This window comes from Ambystoma mexicanum, chromosome 7q, assembly GCF_040938575.1.
Source record: "Ambystoma mexicanum isolate Mex_15411 chromosome 7q, UKY_AmexF1_1, whole genome shotgun sequence".
NCBI lineage: Eukaryota > Metazoa > Chordata > Amphibia > Caudata > Ambystomatidae > Ambystoma > Ambystoma mexicanum.
This window is the reverse complement of record NC_090941.1, coordinates 337977411-337991495: the sequence shown is the minus strand read 5'-3', so window position 1 is coordinate 337991495 and position 14085 is coordinate 337977411. Positions and strand designations below refer to the sequence as shown.

The 14085-nt window shown below is 42.4% G+C and overlaps 1 protein-coding gene across 6 annotated transcripts in view; it reads right to left on the bottom strand.

Annotated features, from left to right (window-relative positions):
• Positions 1–4599: 4599 nt before the first annotated feature.
• The window catches only part of DACH1 (dachshund family transcription factor 1), a 642674-nt gene continuing 633188 nt past the window's right edge, over positions 4600–14085 (bottom strand). For all 6 annotated transcript variants that reach the window (XM_069639021.1, XM_069639020.1, XM_069639017.1 and 3 more), the window contains one exon: positions 4600–8415. In XM_069639021.1, coding sequence (XP_069495122.1) covers positions 8378–8415 — 38 coding nt within the window. In that variant the 3' untranslated portion in view covers positions 4600–8377. The remainder of the gene's footprint in view (positions 8416–14085) is intronic.

Genomic DNA, 14085 nt, shown 5'->3' with positions numbered 1-14085 from the left:
ATGGAAAGGCTTCACCTTCGCATCATGGTTCTTACTGACCACTGGAAGATGCCATTTCTGAGAATCACACAGAGTATGAAGCAAAGGCGGAATCAGCCACCCTGGCAACAGAGCACCACAACAGATGCTCGTGCGGTGTTATTCAGACAGTGAACAATGTTCAGAGGTAAAGAGCAATAGGGGGCCGGGGGTGGGGGGCAGACGCATCATGGTTTGGCTACCTGAAGGAGCTATACGGGCGATTCCCAGAATCCAGCAACAACTCTATCTAACTGTGTCCGTCCTTTGAACACCAGGGTTGGGAGTCGCACCATGGGCCAGGGCCCGTGCGGCAAGACCAGAACCCCATACTCTCTGACCTGCTCTGCACACGCACACGCATGTTTGCCAACGCTCCTGCGGCTCCTTCACAGTCTAATCCACCCATTCTCCCCAGACTCCTCTGCACAACACACCCACACACCCATGTTACTTTTAGAAAGATGAATGTTGTATTGTGATACTCTGCTAGTAGTTAGAAACTGGAGCAATGGTCCAGTGGGAATGTACTGAAGAAATGTCAGAGTTACATATGAATAATGATGATTGCCAAGATATGTAAAAGCGCAAACACATAATTTTGATGATTGCAATAAGGAAGTACACATCGTAAACATTACGAGTTTGAATCCTGAAAGGTACTAACAGTGGTGGGGCGTTTAAATGGGAGTGATTCTAGCCACAATGTAATTGAATGATTAGAAATCACACTGTGACCACTGTTTGAATTGTGTTTGCATGCACTCTAGCATTTTCAGATGCGAAGGTGTCAGTCATAATGAGTCGGGTGGTAATGGTTAAACCAGCAGTGGTTGCCAAATACCACTGGATTTACCATAACATCTGCTCTATTCAGGGTTGGGTGAAATATCTCTGGTGGTATTCTCAGGGAATACCACCAGTAGTCTTGCATTGCAGATTTTAAGGTGAAGTCCGCCCATTTCTATCTCCATCCCACAGGTGGAGGAAACACCGGAAAGCATTATGCTATAAAAGGTTTTGAACCTTTAAATGGGGACATTGGAAGGGGGTGAGGAAGTGGGCATCTCTAATGCCCTTTCTTCCCACCTTACCAATACAATGCCAAAAAGGATCTGAAAATTCCTGCTGGCAGGGTTGTATTTCTGGAATATACTACTAGAGGTATATGCCAGAAATACCATTTCCGCCAATGGTACACTACATTCTGAATTAGATAGATTTTCAGAAATACCACCAGCAAAGGCGGGAATTTCCTCTGGCAGCGTTTCACCATTAAAATCCACCCAAATCATAATGGGACTCTATATCTTTTTACTGTGCTCAAGGTTGGCTTATAATCCTAACCCTCCTTCCCTGCTGGGGTTGCGGAGACCTGTATAAGCATCGACTTGCAGCAGGTTCCAAAAACGTGGTGGAGGTGGTTGGGTCATGCCACTCCTGTGCCTCGGAGCTGTCGAACCTGTCACAGAACTGTATGCAAAGTGATGTTATTTTATGAGTTGTGTTGTAATGTAACAGACACATGAACCCACCATAAGTAGCATTTATGTAAAGTCGAGAATTGACGCGATTCTTGGATTATGGTTTGAGGGACACTTTTTTTGAGGCGAAGTGTGGGCCACTTTTTTGAGGCGAGGGCTGAGCCACTTTTTTTTGGGTGTCCGGGCCTATTTCTTGTCCCAGTCTGATCCTGGCCCTCACTATACAAAAATGTCACTTTGTCTTGGGGACTTTACACCGTTAAAACCCCATTACTACTGTGTCCCACCCACCACCATTCTTCAAATCAGGGGGGGTTTCATCCCCCAAAGCCTGCTCATCCCTGCCACACCTAAACCAAACTGCATACACCTACCTTCTCCCCACTGCCTAGCCACTACAACTATTCCTCCCTCAAAACACACGGGCATAATTACTTACCTGGTGCAGCTGCAGCTTCAGCTTACATCTTCTGCCAGGCCCAACCGTGCAAGTCAGCCCCTCCATGCACTTGTGTGCAGCAGGGGCGTGACTGGTCGTATTAGAAAGTCCGCTCGATGCAGTTTCAGAGCGGTCTTTCTAAAGTGTTTTTCGGAAAGGAATAAGAGATATTCTGTTCACTTGACAATGCAAATGAATGCAAGTTAGTCCAAATGATGGTGATTGACATCTTAGAATAAATTGTGTTACTTGACTGCTCACCTCAAGCTTCATAAAGTACCAACAATGCCAACGTATTTGTTTGGAATCACTAGAACATTTCCTAACTTCCTTTGCCTTGTGAATAGAGAAATCCACATCCCTTAACCTGTTTTATCTTTTAATTAATTGTTGTTATCCATGAAGGAGATTCATTTATATTATTATTGTGCAGGAGTATTGTAATAATCCATACCTATTTAGGTAATAAAATGGATTAGTGAAGTTCCCAAGTTCAATGTCGCGTTCCCACATGCGCAAATGTGTGACAATACTCATAAAATGGAAAATAATTCATTTAAAAAATATGGCAAAAGCTTGTCAACGCTCAGCATAAAGGACCACAGAGCCCATAATGGACCACAGAGCAGTAGTCTGACATATTATATGTTATGTGGAGGACCAGATGTATTTGCAGAACCTCAACATAACATTACAGGTTTGCATTGTTTAAATGGCTTTTCAACATCTACCTTGCCCCTCTAGCCCATTTAATCTCTGCCTTCTCTCCTAACCTCCAGTGTTATGTGGACGACACACAGTTCTCCTTCAAGCTTCCCTCCACTGCCTCCTCTTCTTCCTCTCTCATTCCTGACTGTCTGCTATTCAGGCATGGTGCACTGCTAACAATCTCTGTCTTAATGTGAGAAAGATTGAGATACTTCTCATTGGGAACCCAGCTCCGTCCTTCCCTCCTACACTCTGGCCACCCTCCATGGGCCCCCTCCCCTCACCCTCCTGTGAGACAGAAAACCTTGGTGTCATCTTTGACTCCTGTCTCTCTTTCTCTCCTCACATCACGGACCTTGCTAAGAAGGCTGAACCTCCTCAGAGGTATTCTCTCTTTCCTCAGAAACTCAATGTCTCTAGAGCGCTGGTCTTCTCCAGGCTGGGCTCCTGCAACAGCCTCTTCAGCAATCTGCCTAACTCCTCCCTTCACCCCCTTCATCTAATCCAGAACAGAACTGGCCAGGGACTGCATCTCTCCAACCGTAAAATCTTTCCACTGGCTCCCTGTTGCTGTGAGGAACAAGTTCAGGAACCACTGCATCTTCCACGTGGCTTTATGGGGCCTGGAACCTTGCTACATCCAACTCTCTCATGCTAAATACCTACCAGCTAGAGCCCTTCAGTCGTCTAGCTCCAACTCTCTGCAGATCAGAAGCTTTTCCAAGCAGAGAGTGAGGGGTAGATCTATCTCCTCCGCAGATGCCTACTCCTGGAATTGCCTCCCAGCCCCTCTCAGACTTCAGCTGGATCTCTCTAAGTTGCAGAAGCTTCACAATACCCTTCTTTTCTCTTCCTCCCTCCCTCTCCCCCCTGCCCTGCTAATGCCCCCTCTGCCTCTTTTGGCTGGCTGCATGGTTCATTCAGATTCTTACAGGGCACCAGGCCCTCCTCAACCAGTCTACCCCTGCACCTGGTCTCCCCGTAACCCCCCTAACCTGCACTTGCCCTGCCGAGCTTCCTTGCCCTGCACTAGCCTGGCTATGCCTGCACCCCTTTGAGCCCTTCAAACCCTGTCCCTCACACTTAGCATGCAGATTTTCTTGCGCTGCATTCTCTGCATTCCCCAGACACTGTCCACCTGGCCTCCCCTTCGCACTTGAATAACCCATGGGCCCTTCCACCCTGCTCGGCAGCCCCTCTCCCTCACCCGCATCACTTCTTGTTACTGCACTTGCACGGTCCGAATGACACAAGGCCTATTAGGACAGATTTTGTTTTGCTTTCTCCCCCACTCCAGTCTTGTTGCGTCCTGAACACACATTTTGGTGTATAGGCACATTATAAATAACCAAAAAATAAATAAATAACATGTCTCATACAAAGGTTTTTTTTCTCTGCACTTCATAGAAAAGCATTCTGCTTCAAGGACTTTTTTAACATATATTAGGCAACTAATGGAGATTGAAAACAAAAACTGCGTAGGGAAAGAATATCTACAGTTGTAGTAATGAGAATAATGTGCTTTGTTCTATCAGCCTGTCCTCTTTGCATTATTCAGCATGAAGCTTTTTGAAATAAGAATCCTGGGACTATCACAATATAAAAGGGAAAAAGTAAAAATAACAGCTTCATGAACTGAGAAATGTACATAAATAAATCATGTAGATGGGGGAGTTTGCTTAGCTGGCAGGAAACAAAATATGGAAAATGTGCTTGTTAAACAATAACCACAGAGTGTGCTTTTATGATATTTTTGTGCCACAGTAATTCACATTAGAGCTAGAAAGCAGTTGCATGTTAAACAGAATCATTCAGCATTGTTCTCCCGGCATTGCAAAGAGCTGACTTGTGTTGTTTTTAGATGCCTCCCATTAGAAAGTAAATATTCCTGTGCTGTTCCGCATTTAAAGACAATTTAATAAAGAGGAGCCATAAATAAAGTCATGGGGAGAGATTTCAGACATTTTTATTAGCAGATTGTTGAAAGGAAAAGGAAAATTAAATACAGTGACAGTAAACTTGGTTCTCACATTGAAACCAGGCTCAATTATCTATTTCTACCATAGAAAAATTCCAAGTCTTGCATTATGATGTAAAAACAGATTTTTGTACACATTTTGTACAACAAAATTTGTAATAATCTTTTATTATTTTTAGAAAACTTTAAATATATAGATAAAAATAGACAATTTTCATAGGTCCTACATGAAGATGAATATGTTCTGCTCCAAGGGCTTGCATAGAGCGCAAATGTGGTTATAACATAGAACAACTACACATTAGTATCATTAATATTACAAAAGCAGAAAAAAAAAAACATCGGTGTAACCTGTATTTGTGATTTACGAAAATAAAAATGTATAACTAAGCTGGGGCAAAAACATATTCACTCACAGTAATGCTTGTTTTGTCATGAATTGTAATATATACACACACACTCACACACACACACACACACACACACACCGGTTTAGTAGTATACTTTCCAACATCAGGCATTTTGGATTTAAACCCAAAGATCCTAACTGACATAACTTAATTTATCAAGACAAACATTGTTTGGTTTAAAAAAAAAAAGAAAGTTTGCAAAGTATTTATTATAACTCTGTTAGGGCTACATACAGTAAAGATGGCTCTATGCAGAAAGCGGGGCAATGCAAATGCTTCTAGACATTTCTGTTGTTATGTTAAAGTTCATTTTCACATAATGCATGTTTAGAGACTTGCTGTGAAACATCTGATTTTGCTTTTGTTCTCCATGTGAAGTGTGAACACAATATGGAAAGGAAAATATGTATAAGAGGATATTTAAAATGGTCCAACAGACAACTGAAGGTTCGGGGAATGTCACAGTTCAAAATCTTTACTATAAAGAATTCCTATGTATAACCAATATCTTAATGAACAAAAAAATTGCTGGATAATGTAAAAATTGTGATGCTGCATATACCATTTTTTTCTTCTTTTTCACTAAAAAGCCATCTCTGCTAAACAAAAACAAAGTTATTTTATACAGGATGGTGGGTCAAACACGTTGATCATGATTTTTGAGGGAAAACACGTGCTAAATGTTCAAATAAGTCTTCAGAGGGCTGAGCGAATATGTTTTTTCCAAATTTAGCATGTACATTTCCCTAGATCTTTTTAGTAAGCATATGCAAAGTACACCAGGATTCCCACAAAGTTTCGATAGTCAAAAGTTATATTTCCCTTGAATTTTTCTCAGGACACATTTGATGTCAAAAACCAGCTCTCCTTCATGTCCTAAACGCACCAGTATGCATGTCCACCTCCTCCTACTGCTCCCCGTGATGACCTTCCCCCACAGCACCCAAAGGATGATGTAACTTGTCTGTCCTATTTCCAGAATGCCGGAGATAAAAAAAATAAAACAAATAGTTTAACATGCCCCTATGGCATGCAAAGCCTGGCAGGCCCCAGTAAAACAGAGGGCATTCTAATATGGCTCTGTGGGTGATGCAATAGCCTGCTCTCTCTCGCAGGACCCTTGTTTTTATTCTTTGGTGACCTCTAACTTTTCCCGATGAATCTCTGGATACTTTGAGCAAGTTTCCAGAACATGAACCACCCATGTGGTTTGACATTGGCAAGAAGTAGTTAGCCAACACCTTTTTATTCATGGACTGTTCTTTTAGTGGCATTTCAATTTTTAATGTTTGTTGTTCCTGTTAATGTTATGTTCGGCATGCACTTCCACATAAATGGCCTATATTGATGTCCAAGTCTGGAATAAATAGATCTTGACGTCGATTGTCTGAAATGTTAGCATCAATGAGTGATAGCGCAAAACTCTGTCTAGTTAAACCTAGGGAAATATGACTTAATCATCCAAATAAAAAGCCTAAGGTGTACATAGACCAAAATAAAAGGAAGCCCAAAATGTAATGAGAATGTGTCGACACACAAGCAAAACAATTATATTAAAAAAGAACTTTGTAACTAAACTGGCACTTTAAAAATCATTGATAGCTCACCATGCACTTTTTCACATTGAACAGATTTTGCTTTCAATGTAATATTCGGAGACAGTCATTGCTGTGATACATTTAACGCACTGTATTCAACACAATTCATTCAGTTGTATTTGCACATTGCTGAACAATAAAAGAAAGCAACATCCATGGAAACGAAATAATTACACTTTCTTCTGTTGAATGGACAACTACAAACAATGAAAAGCACAGCTACATGGTCACCAGTGCAACAAAAGCTGTTTCTAGAGAAAACTCCCATTGTTTGTAGAAAAATGTAATTGAACATATTCATTTTGTAGATGAAAGAAACCACCCGTGCATGTGAAAGAGCATTGATAGGGTGCAGGTTACTATGTTAAATGTTCCTTGAGTACTGAAATGTGCGGGTGTTTATATGTGTGTGTATTGTGTGTGTGTGAAAGAAAGGGAGAGGAAGTGAGGAAAGAAACACTGTCAGAGAGACGGGTAGGGAATTTGTATAATTTGTAAGTTGTCAAACACTACATCATTCCTCTCTACGGGGAGTTGGGCTGATATTTTCTGTATTTTCGACTCAATTGATTTTCCTTATATCTGGATCATGGACTTTTCAATGAAAATAACATACAAAAATAATTCTAATGCTCCAGCGTGCGGCTCAGCCACAGGACTTTCGGAATGACATTGCGTCAGGGCACAGAACAGGGCTCAATATACACATACAGTTGGCCAGCACAGTTTCTGCGAATCATCACCAAATGCTTAAATTTTCATTCATTAATACTGTGACTTCAGGACAAATATGTACATTCTTGCATGCGGTAAAACTAGAATGGCAGCGCTCAGGACCAACAGAGTGACAAAACATATTATCTAAAAGTTTCATTTTTCCTAAAAGGCTAGTTCACTACTGCATACATAATACCTTCCTCATGTGGTTTGTGTCTATTTACATGTGACCAACATTCTACATATTGAGCAAAGTCTCGCGGGTTCACACGCGCTGCAAATTGTAAAACCAACCGGTTAATCTTTCTTGTTGGTAAGGAGGCATTTTGAGCAGTAAAACAGGTAGGTTTACATTCAGCATTTTTTTTCATTTTGTTGATCTTCCAAATGACCATTAAGTTGCCCGGCTTCTGTGTTGATCTTAGGGAAGAAGGACTAAATTGTTCTTTTTTCACTCCAGGAAAAAAATCCAATGATGGTTCTATAGTCTGAAAACTGAACGTAACAGATTTCTTTCTCCGTGTTTGATTATTTTCTTTAATTTAAGAGCCTGCTTCTCATTGGCATTGTTCTGAGTCTTTTGGGCCTTAAATTTTGAAATGTTCTTGCTGGTTTCAACATGGAATAACAGTCTGTAGGGTTTAGTGGTCACTGTCAGAGTTTGTGTTAATGTGCTCTAATACAGAAACATCTGAGGAGGACAAACGTTTGTATTCCACAAAAAAATAAAAAGTTCTTCAAGCCTTCATCGGACCAGTCTGTATGTCGACGCACAAGATTCCAGTGGCTGGCGCTGAGGCTGAACGACAGCCCAAACATTTACTCTTAACATTTACAATCATTCCAAGTCTCTGTGTCGTGTTGCCTTTGAAAGCTACATTTGTGAGTTCCAGTAGAAAGCTGTACAGTTTTCAAGAATATTGAGATGTAGAGTTAGGCAGTTGCCCTCGAACAACATGCTTTCCCCTGCGCTTTCAAATCAAGAATGATCATGCTGCAATGTTTATTCAGCAGATGGGAAGAGTTCAGTACATTACAGCAGTTTTCAAATACAGCCTTCCATCTGAAAGAAAGGAAAAACAAACAGTTGACAATCTTGCAATCAGTAAACGTATTTAGCTCAGTAGGTATGACAGCAAGAATTGGGTGAATTCAGTAAAGCCAACACTGCTCATTGAATAGTCGGAATGAAGAACAAGAAGGATTGGATGGTAGGAAGGGATTTGACTAAATAATGAAAGACTGGCAATGGTTACAATGCAAAAAGAATTCAGCTTTGAAGTAGAATACAATTTAGGAAATTAAGACTTGAAATTATTCCATAGAAAGATCATTTAGCTTCATAATACATTGTTGACTATTGTACAATATATAGATGAGCTTGAACCACATAATACTTAAATATCTTTATGTCCTTAGAGAGTGAAGTGGCACTCATCCACTGGCCAATGTGAAGCCACGCCATGTCCTCAGGTACACTGACGGCATGGCTGTCCGTGTGCCGCTCCCTCGCATCCTGGGAGTGCCACAGTCATGCTACCAGTGCTGCATAGCTCTCAGTGCTGTGCTCCTATGCTGAGAGGGAGTGTCGCAATGGCAGCCATGCTGCCAGTGTGGCGCGACTCTCGGTGTGGGGCTTTCTCTCATCTCTGGAGCGTAGAGCTGACAGCCATGAGGCCACTTAAGGGGATCATCATGCTGACAGTCATGCTGTAGGGCAGCTTGACACCATATCTGGTCACACTTAACACTTAACGTAAGCACTAGTCCCACCCTGCTCGTATTTCAAAGAGTAGCGGGCAGTGACCACCCTGCCAGCCCTGCTCTCCTTCTGCCCGTACTGCACCTCACAGGTGTGCTCCTGCATGGAAATCACCCTCCCCCACTCCTTACCTTGTTAGGGTGTGAGGGGGTGGCTGTTCACCACCACCCCCACAAGCTGCCTGCAGTCTTTGCCATGCCGTACCAGGCAGACATGGCCCGCTCCTTAATAAGCCTTTCCCAACCCTCATCATCACTTTTTGACGTGGTTACTGGGACCTAGATAGTTTTTTGGGACATAAAAGCTTTATAGACCAGATCTCAAGCTATACCAGGAATTATGGGCCCTGACTAGCCTTGTGAAACACCCTCCCTGCACCTAGAACATTAACATGGTCTTCAGGGCCCATAACTCCCTACAACCCTCAGTCTTGGTTTATAAAGCTTAATTACAATAATAAGACATGTAATAATAGTCCTTCAGCACCCCCTCCTCCTTCTATGAATACTACTTGCAAATCTATGCAAAGCATGTGAATCCAAGCAGATTCACAAGCTCCAGAAGACAAATATTACTGACCAGTAATTGTCTTTCTGGAGTTTGTATCTGCTTCGAGTCACATGCACCCGCCCATCCTCCCCACGTGGGAGAAAAAGTCTGTTTTTCACACATAAGTCAAGGGAAACATCACTCTATACATGTAAGAAAAATAATCTGAGGATGCCGAAATGTGAGGCATCATGGGTACTCGTATACATAGTGCAGTGATAGTGTTACAGCATGACCCTGTAAACGCCCCTTTTTTCAATGCCGGAAAACATGGTGGCCTATGCAAATCATGTGAATTTAAGCAGATTCACAAGCTCCAGAAACAAGCTTATGCAACATAACACTGAAAATATTTTCACATAAACACCTAATTCTTCCGATAGTTCCTTGGTCCCTGCTATCAGATCCATTTCATTATGACATTTACCTATGGTACCATCAATGGGACTTTTTTGAGTTACAAAAAGAGGGAGTAGCATGAAGTTCAGAAACGGAAGTGAGCACTGCAGAAATTCATCCTGTTGTTAGTGCTCACAAAACATGTTGAGTTAGTGCTCACTACATAGGATTTAGGATACAATGGTCATTGTGAAAAGACATATAAGGCCCAACCGGTCCCACAATAGCAACCGGTCCCACATTAGCTCTAGCCACTCCGGACAACTACAACATCATCCGAGCTGACAGAAAAAATGGAATAGGAGGAGGAATAGCAATTATTGCGAAATCCACCCTAAACATCAGAGAGGTAACCAGCACAACCCTACCCACAGCCGAACTTTTATCTGTCAAACTCCCATTATCTGACACACAAACCATCCTGATCCATATCATATACAGACCACCAGGACCCCCTCTGCCTTTGAAGAGGATATCTCTCTCTTAATTACTACCACTTTGAAACCGAAATCCCAAATCATCATTCTGGGAGATTTGAATTTGGGACTCAATGACCCCAATGACAACCAGGCCACTTCCCTCAATGACACGATTACTCATCTAGGCTTCACCCAATACATTAATCAACCTACACATACAATAGGAAGATCCTTGGATTGGCTTGCAGATGCCAATTGTAAGCTCTTACTGACTGACATCACTTCCTGTGCTTGGACTGACCATCACCTTATTACCTTCTCTTTTACCTAGATCCCTACCGTCTACCACACGACCCACAAAGTTACCGCAAATAATATCCAGAAATAACCGCAACATCACTATAGAGAACCTCAAACCTCTCCTCGCGCCTATCAGCAAAGCTAATCTACCGATGCAAAATGACAACCCAGCAGCCATAGTAGACTTATATAATAACACGTTAGAACTAGCCCTCAACCAGATAGCTTCTCAGAAACAACGTAAAGCCAAACCTATTGCCCACTCCAACAAATGGTTCTCAGCAGAATTAAACGCTCTCTGCAATATTAAAAGAACTGCAGAAACTAGCTGGAGAAAAGCCCCTTCTCTCTCCACTAAAGACAAATTCGCTTCAGCTGCCTCCACCTACAAGTCCGCCATCTTAAATGCTAAAAAAGAGATCTATAACGTGAGAATACAAAACGCCAAATCTGGCACTAAAGAACTTTTCTCTATACTAAGAGAACTTGAATCACCATTGCCTCCTACAGAGGACTGCATCAAAGACAAGGCCTGGTGTAACAATATCCAGCTCGCCCTCGCTAACAAAATTGCCCTCCTACAAACTAAGATTGAAGCAAAAAAAGCTAGCCTTGCCTCCAAGCAGAACCCCAGCAGCAAAATAAACCACACCACCCCTAATTGCCCCTCCTTCCACTTCTCACCAGTCACAGAAGAGGAAGTAATCAAGATAATCGCCAGTCTCAAACCATCCAACTGGCAAGGCGACATTTGTCTCGCATCTGTCATCAAAGACGGTGCTAATGAGCTAGCACCTCTTATCACCTCTCTGATCAACTCCTCCTTCAAAAACTCAGTGGTCCACAACAACCTTAAAGAAGCGTGGGTCCTACCCCTGCTCAAAAAACCTAACCTAGATCCCAACATCCCCACAAACTACAGGCCCATCACCACAGTCCCATTTCTTCTCACAATCTTGGACAGGGTAGCCTATCTCCAAATACAGCAACATTTGGAAGACAACAACCTCCTAGTCCTGCGACAATACGGCTTTAGACCAAGGCACAGGACAGAAACTGCCCTCTTAGATCTAAAAATCCAAATGGATGATGCCAAAGACAAGGGCAAACTGGCCATCTTGCTCTTGTTGGATCTCTCCGCCGCCTTTGACCTGGTTGACCACCAGATCCTCACCCAACACCTCTCCTCGGCTGCTGCATTCTCTCAGAATGCCACTAAGTGGATCCAGTCATTTCTGTCCGACAGGTCGACTAGAGTCTTCGCCCCCACTGCGGCTGCGGACCCTATCCCAATCACATGTGGAGTGACCCAAGGCTCTTGCATCTTCCCCACACTTTACAACATCTTCACGAAGCTCCTGTTTGACCGTCTTGACGATCTGGGTGTCAGCTACACTAATTATGCCGACGACACCCAGGTCCTCATCACGCTCACTGGTAGCTACGTAGAAGATGTTGCAAAGCTTAATGATATCTACCTAGAAATCCAAGCCTGGATGGCCACACACAGTCTTTGCCTAAACAACGATAAGACATAACTGCTTATCGTAGGCTCCCAGGCTCGCCTCAACAAATTGGACCAAAGATACTAATCCTTTACCATCAATGGCAACATCATAAAAGTATCCAAAGAGGTCAAAACACTAGGTGTATACCTCGACTCTACCTTGTCACTAAAGAAACAAATAAACTCCTCCATCTCAGCTACCACATACACCAATAAATTGATCAATGCCTGTAGGCCTTTTCTCTCCACCTCTTGTTGCCTCACCCTATCTAGAGCGCTGATTTTGTCTAAATTAGACTATTGCAACACACTCTACTTAGGTACTACCACAAAAAACTTGAACATACTCCAGATCCTGCAAAATAATGCACTAAAATGTGCCCTCAACCTCCTGCGCAAGGCACACATATCCACGGTTAGCAAAGAAGTCCACTGGCTCCCAATCCGCGACAGAATTAAGCTAAGAACCCTGGTCATCGTCCACAAGTGCCTGTCACGTACTGCACCACGCTACCTTTCAGACACATTCTCTAGACACTGCCCCATTAGACCTACAAGAACTCCTTACCTGCACCAACTAAAGATACCCAACTATATCCTAAAAACAGCAGGAGGCTCCAGTTTCCCAGTGCTCGCAGCACAATGTTGGAACACCCTCCCTCCTACAATTAGATCGGAAACTGCATTCTGGCCATTCAGAGCCATGGTAAAATCATGGCTACTAGCCTAAACAACTAGACTCCCACCGACACGACCGGCTAGCCGCCTCTCTTTACCTGCAGTAATGTTTACTCTATCTACAGCCTACTCAGGACCAACCTGTAACCCGGTCCTCATTCGCCACTGTAACTACTTTGTGCCTATTTTCTGTATATTCTATTCTCCGTATATTCTACTCTTGTATGTAAACATTCAGAGCCTGGACTAATGTATGCTCTGTCTGTTGTATTATGATGCTTGTGTAACGATATGTAACTCTGCTGTGCACATGATTATGCGCCCAGCTACCTGAGGGTTCGGACGCGCTTTATAAATAAACAAACCAAACCAAACCAAGACATTACTTGGAAAGTGTTAAACTGCAGTGTGGAGGGGTGTGCTAGCATTAACTAAAATTCCCTGCAACATAATCTATTTAGGTGGGGAACGCTTCTTTCAGGTTTGGAGTATAGAGGTAGGGATGTTCCAATGCCACCATGATTATTATGCTGTAGAGCATAGAGGGTAAACAGATTTGGGGCCTTTGGTGAATGTGCAGTTAGGAATATAGTTCTTCTATATCAGTCAATACCTGGACCATCAATATTATGGTGGGTTTGATAGAAGCAAGAAAATCCCCTTCTACCTGCAAAGCAAACGTACAATAGGTAAGTTGAGCTAAAAAAATCTACACCAGCATGGTGCCTCTTAGTACTCATCACTGGAATTTCACCTACAGATTAGAGGCACACAGCAATGCACTATGGGTATACAAAATAGCTGAACATTTTGCTTTTTGCTTCATATGAGAACATTATCATTGACTTATAGGGCAGCACTATTTTATAGGTAGCTTTATCAACCCCAAACTGATAGCTCTCAGAAGAGCTGTCAGTCTTGGGTTGATAAAGCTATGTATAAAATAACCAACCATAATATGAATTGTCTATGGACAATTCCTGTTAGATAGTTTTATCAACCACGTCTGATAGCTTGCTTGGGAACTATCAATATTGGGTTGATAAAGCTACATTTAAAGGTTACGATGTCCTTTCATCGCAGGGTGTTTTTTACTGTGAATTCTTTAATGAAAAAACC